We start from the raw sequence: 15,562 nt of genomic DNA, 5'->3' as shown, positions 1-15,562 counted from the left end.
TCCAAACGCACAGCACTCGTTTGCTTACAGCCAGAAGTGTGATTCAAAGCCAAGCCCCCTGCCCAAACTTCTCATCAGATCTACACGAATCACATAGGTTAATGACGCACTGATATGACATTTTTGGCAGATGCCCCATATTTTCTTTAGAAAGAGTTTCCAGCTGGTTTTTTGAAAAAATTAGCCAGAAACTGAAGTTTTTCTAGGTGGCTCCCATTTTGGCTGTAGTGTTTCCAAGCGCATGGAAGAGAGCGCGTTCTTTGGTATTTTTCTCCGGGAAAGACCATAACGATTCTCCGTCTTAAATTTTATTGTTTATTTACGTATTAGGGTACCTTAGGTTTGATTATAAACGTTGTTTGGAAAAGTTTATTAGTAACATTTTGGATGAATGGGAAACTGGGTCGATTATTGACTGAAGCGCGCCAGCTAAACTGAGTTTGTATGGATATAAAGAAGGACATTATCAAACAAAAGGACCATTTGTGATGTAACTGGGACCTTTTGGAGTGCCAACAGAAGAAGATCAAAGGTAAGTCTTTTTATATCGCTATTTCTGACTTTCGTGAAGTTTCTAAAACTGTTTGAATCATGTCTGAGTATAACAGAACTTATTTAGCAGGCAAAACCCTGAGGACAAACCATTCAGATTTTTTTTGGGGGGGTCACTGTCTTTTCAGTGAGTTTTCATGGGGAATCCAGATTTCTAATCGACTTTCCTGCAGTTCCTACCGCTTCCACTGGATGTCACCAGTCTGTAGAAATTGTTGAGCTTTTTCCTCTGTGTAATGAAGAAGTAGCACAGCTCAGAACGAGAGTCAATTCATGTGTACTTTTTGATCGAGGCGCATCCAGTCTTCAATATGATCGATTGTTTACGTTTAAAAATACCTAAAGTTGTATTACAAAAGTAGTTTGAAATGTTTTGGCAAAGTTTACAGGTAACTTTTGAGATATTTTGTAGTCACGTTGCGCAAGTTGGAACTAATGTTTTTCTGGATCAAAACGCGCCAAATAAAATGGAAATGAAATATATCTTGGATATATGTCGACGGAATTAATCGAACAAAAGGACCATTTGTGATGTTTATGGGACATATTGGAGTGCCAACAAAAGAAGTTCATCGAAGGTAAGGCATGAATTATATTTTTATTTCTGTGTTTTGTGTCGCGCCTGCAGGGTTGAAATATGCTACTCTCTCAATGTTTACTGTTATGCTATCATCAGATAATAGCATTTTATACTTTCACCGAAAAGCCTTTTTTGAAATCTGACATGTTGGCTGGATTCACAACGAGTGTAGCTTTAATTTGCTATCTTGCATGTGTGATTTACTGAAAATTTGATTTTTATAGTATTTTATTTGAATTTGGCTATATTTTCCCTAGCTATTGGCCAGGTGGGACGATTGCATCCCACCTATCCCAGAGAGGTTAACAAGAAGTAAAGCTTAATTTTGATGTATTTGACTTGTGATTTTATAAATATTTATAATACGGTCATTTGAATTTCGCGCTCTGCAATTTCACAGGATGTTGGCCAGGTGGGACGGTGCCCATCGCAATTCAACGGCTCAGACACAAGAGGTATGTGGCAGGGTCTACAGTCAATCACACATTATAATATAAAAAAGAAAACCAGCACCGTCACGGAACAGGATGTCTTGCTCCCAGACAGACTAAAGAACTTCTTTGCTCGCTTTGAGGACAATACAGTGCCACTGACACGGCCCGCTACCAAAACCTGCAGACTCTCCTTCACTGCAGCCGACGTGATTAAAACATTTAAACGTGTTAACCCTCGCAAGGCTGCAGGCCCAGACAGCATCGCCAGCCGCTTCCTCAGAGCATGCGCAGACCAGCTGGCTGGTGTGTTTACAGACATATTCAATCAATCCTTATCCCAGTCTGCTGCTCCCACATGCTTCAAGAGGGCCACCATTGTTCCTGTTCCCAAGAAAGCTAAGGTAACGGAGCTAAACGACTACCGCCCCACCACGTAGCACTCACTTCCGTCATCATGAAGTGCTTTGAGAGACTAGTCAAGGACCATATCACCTCCACCCTACCTGATACCCTAGACCCACTCCAATTTGCTTACTGCCCCAATAGTTCCACATACGACGCAATCACAACCACACTGCCCTAACCCATCTAGACAAGAGGAATACCTATGTGAGAATGCTGTTCATCAACTACAGCTCAGCATTTAACACCATAGTACCCTCGAGCTTGATGACCCTCGTCATCAAGCTCAAGACCCTGTGTCTCGACCACGCCCAGTGCAACTGGGTACTGGACTTCCTGACGGCCCGCCCCCAGGTGGTGAGGGTAGGTAACAACATCTCCACCCTGCTGATCCTCAGCAATGGGGCCCCACAAGGGTGCATTCTGAGCCCTCTCCTGTACTCCCTGTTCACCCACGACTGCATGGCCATGCTCGCCTCCAACTCAATCATAAAGTTTTCAGACGACACTACAATGGTAGGCTTGATTACCAACAACAACGAGACGTCCTTCAGGGAGGAGGTGAGGGCCCTCGGAGTGTGGTGTCAGGAAAATAACCTCTCAACAGAACAAAGGAGATGATTGTGGACTTCAGGAAACAGCAGAGGGAGCACCCCCCTATCCACATTGACGGGACAGTAGTGGAGAGAGTAGTAACTTTTAAGTTCCTCGGTGTACACATCACGGACAAACTGAATTGGTCCACCCACAGACACAGCGTGGTGAAGAAGGTGCAGCAGCGCCTCTTCAACCTCAGGAGGCTGAAGAAATTTGGCTTGTCACCAAAAACACTCAAACCTTTACAGATGCACAATCGAGAGCATCCTGTCGGGCTGTATCACCTCCTGGTACGGCAGCTGCTCTACCCAGAACCGTAAGGCTCTCCAGAGGGTAGTGAGGTCTGCACAACGCATCACCGGGGGCAAACTACCTGCCCTCCAGGACACCTACATCACCCGATGTCACAGGAAGGCCATAAAGATCATCAAGGACAACAACCACCCGAGCCACTGCCTGTTCACCCTGCTATCATCCCAAAGGCAAGGTCAGTACAGGTGCATCAAAGCAGGGCCCGAGACTGAAAAACAGCTTCTATCTCAAGGCCATCAGACTGTTTAACAGCCACCACTAACATCGAGTGGCTGCTGCCATACATGTAAAAAAATGCATCCCTAGCCACTTTAAACAATGCCACTTAATATAATGTTTACATACCCTACATTACTCATCTCATATGTATATACTGTACTCTATACCACCTACTGCATCTTGCCTATGCCGTTCTGTACCATCACTCACTCATATATCTTTATGTACATATTCTTCATCCCTTTACACTTGTGTATAACGTAGCTGTTGTGAAATTGTTAGGTTAGATTACTCGTTGGTTATTACTGCATTGTCGGAACTAGAAGCACAAGCATTTCGCGATACTCGCATTAACATCTGCTAAATATGCGTATGTGACAAATAAAATTTGATTTGAGAAGTTAATGGTGTCCGGACCCATCTATGTGAAACTAGCCACAACAAGAATAAGCCACAATAGTGGACTTTTCGGTTAGCCTTCAAAATAAAAGGTATGGCAATTTTACAATTTGTATTCATTTGCATCACTGTCAATTACATAGTTTTATTTTAAAAGCTAACCGCAAAGTCAGCTATTGTGGCTAGCTTCACAACACATAACCCAGTCAGGTTGAGCCTCACTAGCCAGATGAAGCAAGCTGGCTGCTTATAACATTCATGAGGTAGGAAAATGATGTGGATATATTGAAGCAACATGTGAAGACATCAGTCAGGAAGTTAAAGCTTGGTCGCAAATTGGTCTTCCAAATGGACAATGAACCCATGCATACTTCCAAAGTTGTGGCAAAATGGCTTAAGGACAACAAAGTCAAGGTATTGGAGTGGCCATCACAAAACCCTGACTCAATCCTATAGAAAACATTTGACCCAACAATTTAAAGGCAATGCTACCAAATACTAATTGAGTGTATGCAAACTTCTGACCCACTGGGAATATGATTAAATAAATAATTCTCTACTATTATTCTGACATTTTACATTCTTAAAATAAAGTGGTGATCCTAACTGACCTAAGACAGAGAATATTTACCAGGACTAAATGTCAGGAATTGTGAAACTGAATTTAAATGTATTTGGCTAAAGTGTATGTAAACTTCCAACTTCAACTGTAGATAAAAAAAATTTAAAAATCTCTATGTCGCTTTAAGCAGATTCCTAGTCGACTTACCGCTGCATCATACCCTTTCCAAGTAAGTAGTAAGATATTTTAGCCTTGAAGCCTATCGGAAGTCAGCTGTGAGTATCACTGAACAATAACGTTGCTGCCCCCCCCCACCATTCCCTTCCTAAGAAACAGGATGTTATGGATTCTCCTTTAGGGATGAATGAAGACATGAGTGGTCTTCACTGAAGATAAGCAGCAGGGTGCGCACAAGCCTTTGTTCCACACCCGATTCAGCTCTTCAAGCTAAGTTCTCTTAATTCACTGACCTTGGCTGGACTATGGGGTATAGCAACAGTACAAAGTTGCCACTAATCTCGCTGCCACTACCTATGGTCACTGTTCTTTCGCTTCCATCTATGATTTTGAGGCTTCTACCTTCACCCCTAACCGCCCTCCCACTCGTGTTGAGGAAGTAAACTAATCAATAAAACCTGTAAGAGGAAGAAAAAGCGGATGCTACTGCAACAACCAACCATTACCTCAACTGCACTGACGTCAATATCTCTAGGTCACCATGTCAGCAGATAAAAGCAGAGCGCCTTAGGCTCAATGATAAAGAATACATGTGCACTCAGACGCACATAGGCCTGATACAACACTGACACACCACGGGTCATATCATCCTGTCTGATTCTGCAGCAGTCAATGTGACTCACCCTAGCCAGGAGACATCAGAATACAGCGTAGCATTCATGCATTAGTTATTAACCCGAAATCTTGGTTACTTTTTGGTTGAAACAACTAATTAGCCTGACGTCCGTTTAATTATGAGTTTTTTTCTGTGTGATCAATGCACAGTTTCTATAGAGATCTCACATTTCAGGCTTGATCTGATTGATGTAGTAGTTACCAACATGCAAATTCTCCACAATTAATTACCATGTTTTCTGCACTAAACTACAATGACCATAATCATTGGGTGCCCGCCTACTTGTCCAGTCTGCTGAGCACTAAGCTATAATAATAGGTGTGGACTAGAGATGAGAACGTGCAATCTAGAGGGCTGGAAAGCAGTTGCTTTGTGAGCTCTCTACCTGAAAAAACATGGCCTACATTGCCTTCAGAAAGTACTCATACCCCTTGACTTATTCCACATTTTTTGGGTTACAGCCTGAATTCAAAATGGATTCAATATATTTTTTCCTCACCCATCTACACACAATACCAAATAATGACAAAGTGAAAACACGTTTTGACATTCTAGCAAATTTATGGAAAATGAAATACAGAAATCTAAATGACATAAGTATTCAAACCCTTGAGTCAATACTTTGTAGAATCCCATTTGGAATCGATTACAGCTGTGAGTCTTTCTGGGTACGTCTCTAAGAGCTTTCCACAACTGGATTGTGCAACATTAGCCCATTTTTATTTACAAAATTCTGGTTATAGATCATTGCTAAACCATCATTTTCAGGTCTTTCCATAGATTTAAGTCAAAACTTGGCCACCCAGGAACATTCACTGTCTTGCTAAGCAACTACAGTGTAGATTTGACATTGTGTTTTAGGTTATTGTCCTGCTGAAAAACGTGAACACATCTCCCAGTGTTTGGTGGAAAGCAGACAACCAGGTTATCCTCTAGGGGTTTTGCCAGCGCTTAGCGCCATTCCGTTTCTTCTTTATCCTAACAAACTCCCAAGTCCTTAACGATTACAAGCATTCATGTAACATGAAGCCGCTACTACAGTGCCTTCGCACGAAAAGGTATTCAGACACCTTCCCATTTCTCACATTTGTTACATTAGTGTTATTCTAAAATGGATTTTAATTCTCAAACTACACACAATACCCCATACTGAGAAAGTGAAAACAGGTTTAGAAATGTTTGCAAATGTATTAAAAATAAACACCTTATTTACATAAGCATTCATATCCTTTGCTATGAGTGCTCAATTTTGAGTAAGGTACATCCGGTTTCCATTGATCATCTTTGAGATGTTTCTACAACTTGACTGGAGTCCACTTGTGGTATATTCAAATGATTGGACATGATTTGGAAAGGCACACACCTGTCTATATAAGGTCCCACAGTTGACAGTGCATGCCAGAGCAAAAGCCAAGCAATGAGGTCGAAGGAATAGTCTGTAGAGCTCCGAGACAGGATTGTGTCGAGGCACAGATCTGGGGAAGGGCACAAAAACATGTCTGCAGCATTAAAGGTCCCAAAGAACAGTGGTTTCCATCCCTACAATGAAGCATGGTGGTGGCAGCATCATGCTGTGGGGATGTTTTTCAGGGACTGAGAGACAAGTCAGGATCACGGGAAGGAGATCCTTAAATGAGAACCTGCTCTAGAGCGCTCAGGACGTTTGTAAAAAAATGTTTAAATACATTTTAGAAGGCTGTAATGTAGCAAAATGTGGAAAAGGTCAAGAGGTTACTTTCCGAATGCACTGTATGCTTGGAAATATGGAGTGGTAATCAGTAATGTGTAGTATTGGATTTGCCACAAAAAAACACTTTGTATTCAGGAAAAAGGTGAATTGCCTGGGAACATTTTTTGCAGTATTACTTTGCTTAGTTGCAAACAGGATGCAAGTTGTGGAATATTTATTCTGTACAGGCTTCCTTTTCGCTGTCAATTAGGAAGTATTGTGGAGTAACTACAATGTTGTTAATCCACACTCAGTATATCATAGCCATTAAACTCTAACTGTTTTACAGTAACCATTGGCCTCATGGTGAAAGCCCTGAGCTGTATCCTTCCTGTCCGGCTACGGAGTTAGGAAGGATGTTTATCTTTACAGTGACAGGGTGTGTTGATACTCCAACCAAAGTGTAATAAACTTCACCATGCTCAAAGGGATATTCAATGTCTGCTTTGTTATTTTTTTATAATTTAACCAATCGATGCCCTTTTCAAATAACATTCACCTTGACATTACGGGGTATCGTGCGTAAGCCAGTGGAAAAAAATACATTTATCCCATTTTAAATTCAGGATGTAACACAATGTGGAAAAAGGGGTGAATACTTTCTGACGGCACTTGTAAGTGATAGATTCCTGGTATTCAGCAGACATAAAAGTATGCCTTATTTACTTTGAAGAACTCAGGACCCTGTCTTTCTAAGATTATCCTTAATTCAAAACAATTCACAGATGTTCATTGTAAAGGGTTTAAACATCGTTTCCCATGCTTGTTCAATGAACCATAAACAATTCATGAACATGCAACTGTGGAACGGTCGTTAAGACACTAACTGGTTACAGATGGTAGGCAATTAAGGTCACCGTTTTGAAAACTTAGGACACTAAAGAGGCCTTTCTGCTGACTGAAAAACACCGAAAGAAAGATGCACAGGGTCCCTGCTCATCTGCGTGAATGTGCCTTAGGCATGCTGCAAGGAGGCATATGAGGACTGCAGATGTGGCCAGGGCTATAAATTGCAATGTCCGTACTGTGAGACGCCTAAGACAGTGCTACAGGACGGACAGCTGATCATCCTTCCAGTGACAGACCATGTGTAACACCTGCACAGGATCGGTACATCCAAACATCACACCTGTGGGACAGGTAGGCAACTGCCGCCTGAGTTGCACCAGGAATGCACAATCCCTCAATCAGTGCTCAGACTGTCCGCAATAGGCTGAGAGAAGCTGGACTGAGGGCTTGTAGGACTGTTGTAAGGCAGGTCCTCACCAGACATCACCGGCAACAATGTCGCCTATGGGCACAAACCCACCGTCGCTGGACCACACAGGACTGGCAAAAGGTGCTCTTCACTGACGAGTCGTGGTTTTGTCTAACCAGGGGAGATGGTTGGATTCACGTTTATCGTCGAAGGAATGAGCGTTACACCAAGGCCTGTACTCTGGAGCGGGATCTAGCTGGAGGTGGAGGATCCGTTACGATCTGGGGAGGTGTGTCACAGCATCATCGGACTGAGCTTGTTGTCATTGCAGGCAAAATAGGAATGTCAGTGTTCTGCCATGGCCAGCGAAGAGCCTGGATCTCTCCCGGTGAGGGCTAGTGCCTAAAAATGGTCAGACTCCAGCCACCCAAGTCATAGACTGTTCTCTCTGCTACTGCACCGATGCACCAATTCTGGAACCAACAGGACCCTCTACAGCTTCTACCACCAAGTGATAAGACTACTAAATAGTTAACCAAATAGCTACCCAGACTACCTGCATTGACCCTCTTTGCACTAACACTTGACTCACCACATTCCCTGCTGCTACTGTTCATTATCTATCCTGTTGCTTGGTCATTTTACCCCTACCCTATCTATATGTACATATCTACCTCGTACCCCTTCACATCGACTCAGTACTGGTACCCCATGTTTAAAGCCAAGTTATCATCATTCATTGTGTATTTATTCTTTATGTTATTATTTTTTACATATACATTTTTTACTGTGTTGGGCTCGTAAGTAACCATTTAACTGTTCGTCTACACCCGTTTACGAAGCATTGACAAATATAATTTGATTGCTTTAAAGACTATAACCTCTAGACAACTCATCTGGACACACAAACATCACCTGTAGAATATCAACAACCTCAGCTACTAAACAACAACTAAAACATGGTCTGTTAGTGTACACAGACACACTCGGTGTTCTCCTGTTCCACCTGCACTGCATCACAGTGACAGTCTCAGGGAGTTCCCTTGTTGACTGTTATCAGACTGAGAAACACCTGCACCAGACTTGACTGATATACCCAAATTAATTCCAACATCACCTCACATGAACAAGGAACAAACAGTGACTTAACTGGCTTCCTTGGCTAGACATGAAATACAAATGCCAATAATTACAACCCAATTGGATCCTTGGGGTTGGATCCTTCTTATTCAAAGCACATGTCGACAGTTCATCCCGCCCAACCTTTTCCCTAACAAAACAAGTCCACTCAGGAACCACCAGAACAGGTTAGCTGACAGGGGGAAAACACCTGTTGGGGGAATTCAACTTGAAGACCACCCGAACCACTACAACAGTTATATGCAACCATACACATTGTATAAATAACTGGTAATGACAAAAACAACCAAAGGCAATAGCAAACACATCTAATTAAATATGGTCGAGGGAGAACTTGTTCTTAGTTCAGGCTTTGGTTTGTCTTAGAATCCTTCACATGGGGAGAAAATATGGGACAACTCAACCACCCTTACCTGTGTCAGGTGTAGTCAATACTGTATGCTTGCTTGTCCCCTCGTTTGAAGTGGGGCTGTTGTCACCACACTTCAGACACTAAAACGACAAGAACATAGAAGTTACCACGAAGGTTTAACAGTGAATATTTTAAGTTAAACACTCCAGTCTTGCATAGTGACTAGTAAAATTAATGAGTTGCACAAACCAAAAAGGTATTTTTGATCAACCAGCCATAGTAACACGAAAAACACTTCGCTAGCTATTATTGTTAGTCAGCAAGAGCATTCATATAGCAATCGTGCCAAAATAAGTGTTTAGATTTTTTTTGTACCTACAAATGTTATTTTGCTTAAATTGATAGGTTTAACAGCCAGTTGAATGAGTTCGATTGAGGCCAGGATTATGTCAAATTCAAACAAAAGATCAGTCGGTGCATGGGCATTCGGGGAACGATGGCTACCTGGATTTTCAGATGGGTTTTCATCCAAACACATCTAGTTCACAGTAACTAGCTACGTTGAGCAAATAAAACCAATGGAATACCGTCAGCTAGCTAGTTATGAATTAACGTTACAAGGATGCAGCAAGTTTATTTCTAAAACTCGCGGGCTAGTTCGTTTAGTTGACCAGTTAGCTAACAAGAGGATTAGCTAACAAAGTTATCGTTAGCTGGCTAGCTTGTTAGACTAGCTAACCAGTTTACTAACCATCCATGGTGTGCCTAGATTAGCAGAAACTAGCTGGCAAGCTAACGTTAGTTGCTAACACACCGAGCAGTCTTGAGTTTGAATTTAAACGAACCTTTGCACGCTGGTTAAAATGTTTGGTAGCTAGCTAGATAATAGGTCCTCCGCCTCCACTTGTGGTAGACACTGGCCTACTAGACAGACTTCAAGCTGGCTATCCGTGTAGAGCGGAATTTGGGCGTTTTAAACCCAATCACGGGCATTGGAAAAGTCGTGCTGATCTGTGCCCCAGTGACCACTCCTTGACGACACTGCGGTTTGCGAAGTAAAACACTGCCAAACGATCCATTCAATAGGCTTGTATATTTTATTTTACTTACATATCCGTCTCGTATTCTCGGCCTCTTCCTAACGTATTTATTTTATCCCCGTTTCATTTTCTTCTTCTTCTTTCCTGGTTTCTCGGTCAAACTCGGTCGGAGCAAAGCAACGGGACGAATACATAGGGGCTAGAGGGCGGGCATAACAGATAGATTTTTTTTATATACCGTAAATACGGATAACAGTTGGCCGAACAAGATTCCGCCCAAGCAATGGTGTCACAGGTTGCAGAATGAACAGTCAGGAGCACAAAGCACACTAGAAATCTCCACAAATATCCAACTGAATGCACATTTAAAAAAAAAATATATATATATATATATACAGTGGGGCAAAAAAGTATTTAGTCAGCCACCAATTGTGCAAGTTCTCCCACTTAAAAAGATGAGAGAGGCCTGTAATTTTCACCATAGGTACACTTTAACTATGACAGACAACATGAGGGGGAAAAAAATCAAGAAAATCACATTGTAGGATTTTTAATGAATTTATTTGCAAATTATGGTGGAAAATAAGTATTTGGTCAATAACAAAAGTTTATCTCAATACTTTGTTATATACCCTTTGTTGGCAATGACAGAGGTCACAAGGTTTTCATACAATGTTGCTGGTATTTTGGCCCATTCCTCCATGCAGATCTCCTCTGGAGCAGTGATGTTTTGGGGTTGTTGCTGGGCAACACGGACTTTCAACTCCCTCCAAAGATTTTCTATGGGGTTGAGATCTGGAGACTGGCTAGGCCACTCCAGGACCTTGAAATGCTTCTTACGAAGCCACTCCTTCGTTGCCCGGGCAGTGTGTTTGGGATCATTGTCATTCTGAAAGACCCAGCCACGTTTCATCTTCAATGCCCTTGCTGATGGAAGGAGGTTTTCACTCAAAATCTCACGATACATGGCCCCATTCATTCTTTCCTTTACACGGATCAGTCGTCCTGGTCCCTTTGCAGAAAAACAGCCCCAAAGCATGATGTTTCCACCCCGATGCTTCACAGTAGGTATGGTGTTCTTTGGATGTAACTCAGCATTCTTTGTCCTCCAAACACAACGAGTTGAGTTTTAACCAAAAAGTTATATTTTGGTTTCATCTGACCATATGACATTCTCCCAGTCTTCTTCTGGATCATCCAAATGCTCTCTAGCAAACTTCAGACGGGCCTGGGCCTGGGGGACTGCATTGTAACTAGAAGCACAAGCATTTCGCTAACTCGCATTAACATCTGCTAACCATGGGTGACAAATAAAATTTGATTTGATTTGATTTGACTGGCACTGCAGGATTTGAGTCCCTGGTGGCGTAGTGTGTTACTGATGGTAGGCTTTGTTACTTTGGTCCCAGCTCTCTGCAGGTCATTCACTAGGTCCCCCGTGTGGTTCTGGGATTTTTGCTCACCGTTCTTGTGATCATTTTGACCCCACGGGGTGAGATCTTGCGTGGAGCCCCAGATTGAGGGAGATTATCAGTGGTCTTGTATGTCTTCCATTTCCTAATAATTGCTCCCACAGTTGATTTCTTCAAACCAAGCTGCTTACCTACTGCAGATTCAGTCTTCCCAGCCTGGTGCAGGTCTACAATTTTGTTTCTGGTGTCCTTTCACAGATCTTTGGTCTTGGCCATAGTGGAGTTTGGAGTGTGACTGTTTGAGGTTGTGGACAAGTTCAAACAGGTGCCATTAATACAGGTAACGAGTGGAGGACAGAGGAGCCTCTTAAAGAAGAAGTTACAGGTCTGTGAGAGCCAGAAATCTTGCTTGTTTGTAGGTGACCAAATACTTATTTTCCACCATAATTTGCAAATAAATTCATAAAAAATCCTACAATGTGATTTTCTGGATTATTTTTTCTAATTTTGTCTGTCATAGTTGAACTGTACCTATGATGAAAATTACAGGCCCCTCTCATCTTTTTAAATGGGAGAACTTGCACAATTGGTGGCTGACTAAATACTTTTTTGCCCCACTGTATATATATATTTATTCAATTGGGATGGGTTCAAAACTTGATGTTGAAGTTGTGAAATGTCCGAGACTCACCCCCCAACAATGTAAGGAATGTCCCAATTTCCTGAAGATTCCTGAAGAGACCCCCATGACGGTGAAGAGTCTCTAGGCTAAAAACCACAGTACAAAATTGCTAAAAGGAGGCAATGCTGCACTCTAGAGGTAAAACTACAAACAACTGTTTACTGTTATATACAGTGACTATGGAAAGAATTCAGCAGACAGCTTGATTTCCACATCTTGTTACTTATTCTAAAATTAAATGTTTAAAAAAATCCTCAGCAATCTACACACAAAACCCCATAATGACAAAGCAAAAACACGTTTTTGTAAATGTTTTAAAAATAAAACATTAAAACATACCTTATTTACATAAATATTCAGACCCTTTGTTATGAGACTCAAAATTGAGCTCAGGTGCATCCTGTTTCCATTGACAATCCTTGAGCTGTTTCTACAACTTGATTGGAGCCCACCTGTGGTATACTCAATTGATTGGACATGATTTGGAAAGGCACACAGCTGTCTATATAAAGTTCCACAGTTGACAGTGCATGTCAGAGCAAAAACCAAGCCATGTGATCGAAGGAATTGTCCATAGAGCTCTGGGACAGGATTGTGTCAAGGCACAGATCTGGGCAAGGGTACCAAAACATTTCTGCAGCATTGAAGATCTAAGAACACAGTGGCCTCCATAATTCTTTAATGGAAGAAGTTTGGAACCACCAAGACTCTTCCTAGAGCTGGCCGCTCGGCCAAACTGAGCAATCGGGGAAGACGGGCCTTGGTCAGGGAGGTGCCCAAGAACCTGATGGTCACTCTGACAGAGCTCTAAAGTTCCTCTCTGGAGATGGTAGAACCTTCCAGAAGGACAAACATCTCTGCAGCAATCCACCAATCAGGGTTGTATGGTAAAGTGGTCAGACGGAAGCCACTCCTCAGTAAAAGGCACATGACAGCCCACTTGGAGTTTGCCAAAAGGCAGCCAAAGGACTGTAAGACCATGAGAAACAAGATTCTCTGGTCTGATAAAACCAAGATTGGCCTGAATGCCAAGAGTCACGACAGGAGGAAAGCTGGCACTATCCCTACGGTAAAGCATGGTGGTGGCAACATCATTCTGTGGGGATGTTTTTCAGCTGCAGGGACTGGGAGACTAGTCAGGATCGAGGGGAAAGATGAACAGTGCAAAGTACAGAGACATCCTTGATGAAAGCCTACTCCAGAGCGCTCAGGACCTCAGACTGGGGTGAAGGTTCACCTTACAACAGATCAACGACCCTGAGTACACAGCCAAGACAACGCAGGAGTGGCTTCGGGACAAGTCTCAATGACCTTGAGTGACCTAGCCAGAGGCCGGACTTGAACCCAATCGAACATCTCTGAAGAGACCTGAAAATAGCTGTGCAGCGATGCTCCCCATCCAACCTGACAGAGCTTGAGAGGATCTGCAGAGAAAAATGTGAGAATCTCCCGAAATACAGGTGTGCCAAGCTTGTAGCGTCATATCCAAGAAGGTTCAATGCTGTAATCGCTGCTAAAAGTTGCTTTTTAACAAAGTACTGAGTATAGGGACTGAATACTTAAATAACTGATATCAGTTTAATAAATTAGGACAATTTTCTAAAAACCTGTTTTTGCTTTATCCCTATGGGGTATTGTGTGCAGATGGGGGGAAATCTAATGAATCTTTAGAATAAGGCTGTAACATAACAATGTGGAAAAAATCAAGGGGTCTGAATACTTTCCGAAGGCACTATATATAGGAGTATTGGCTTAGTAGTGCAGCCACTGAGTCAGAAAAAAAAGCATTTGCTCATTCATTCCTTCATATCAAAACACACTGTTTATTTATTTCGGCCAGAGTAGGTTACTTACTCAAATCTACTCATACAGTAACTTTATGTAGTATGTGCATTAAATCAGAGACAGACAACAGAGTATAAATCAGGGAGATGGGAAGAATAAGAGCGACGGGACAGATGTGGGTTCCAGTCTGGGGCGGGAAGTGTGAGAGAATGTATTAATTGTTTTTGTTGATATACACTGAACAAAAATATAAACGCAACGTGTAAAGTGTTGGTCCTATGTTTCATGAGCTGAAATAAAAGATCCCAGAAACGTTCCATATGCAAAAAATGCTTATTCTCAATGTTGTGCACAAATTTGCTTACATCCCTGTTAGTGAGCATTTATCCTTTGCCAAGATAATCCATCCATCTGACAGGTGTGGCATATCAAGAAGCTGATTAAACAACATGATCTGGGGACAATAAGGCCAATCTAAAATGTGCAGTTTTGTCACACAACACAATGTCACAGATGTCTCCAGTTGAGGGAGCATTGGAATGCTGACTACAGGAATGTCCACCATAGCTGTTCCCAGAGAATGTAATGTTAATGTCAAAGAATGTAATGTAAATTTCTCTACCATAAGCTGCCTCCAACGTCGTTTTAGAGAATTTGGCAGTACGTCCAACCGGCCTCACAACCGCAGACCACATTGTGAACCACGCCAGCCCAGGACCTCTGGCTTCTTCACCTGCGGCATGGTCTGAGACCAGCCACCCGGACAGCTGATGAAACTGTGGGTTTGCACAACTGAAGAATTTCTGCAAACTGTCAGAAACAGTCTCAGTGAAGCTCGTTGTCCTCACCAGGGTCTCAACCTGACTGCAATTCGGAGTCGTAACCGACTTCAGTGGGAAAATGCTCACCTTCGATGGCCACTGGCACGCTGGAGAAGTGTGCTCTTCATGGATGAATCCCAGTTTGAACTGTACCGGGCAGATGACAGACAGCATGTATGGCTTGTGTGGGTGAGCAGTTTGCTGATATCAACATTGTGAACAGAGTGCCCCATGGTGACGGTGGGGTTATGGTATGCGCAGGCATAAGCTACGGACAACAAACACAATTGCATTTTATCGATGGCAATTTGAATGTGCAGAGATACCGTGATGAGATCCTGGAGGCCCATTGTCGTGCAATTCATCTACCACCATCCCTTCATGTTTCAGCATGATAATGCACAGCCCCATGTCACATGGATCTGAACACAATTCCTGGAAGCTAAAAATGTCCCAGTTCTTCCATGGCCTGCATATTCACCAGACATGTCAC

At 42.5% G+C, this 15,562-nt stretch overlaps 1 protein-coding gene across 1 annotated transcript in view; it reads right to left on the bottom strand.

The window, feature by feature from the left end:
* Window positions 1-9,405, bottom strand: part of LOC112220967 (catenin delta-1) — a gene marked incomplete at its 5' end in the record, with an annotated part of 37,331 nt that extends 27,926 nt beyond the window's left edge. The window contains one exon of the mRNA XM_024382988.2: window positions 9,391-9,405. Coding sequence (XP_024238756.2) covers window positions 9,391-9,405 — 15 coding nt within the window. The remainder of the gene's footprint in view (window positions 1-9,390) is intronic.
* Between the last annotated feature and the right edge of the window lie 6,157 nt (window positions 9,406-15,562).

The sequence above is a fragment of the Oncorhynchus tshawytscha genome, linkage group LG21 (genome assembly GCF_018296145.1).
Source record: "Oncorhynchus tshawytscha isolate Ot180627B linkage group LG21, Otsh_v2.0, whole genome shotgun sequence".
In the NCBI taxonomy this organism is placed as follows: Eukaryota; Metazoa; Chordata; class Actinopteri; order Salmoniformes; family Salmonidae; genus Oncorhynchus; species Oncorhynchus tshawytscha.
Note: the sequence above shows the minus strand (reverse complement) of the source record. Positions and strands in the feature narration are given on the sequence as shown.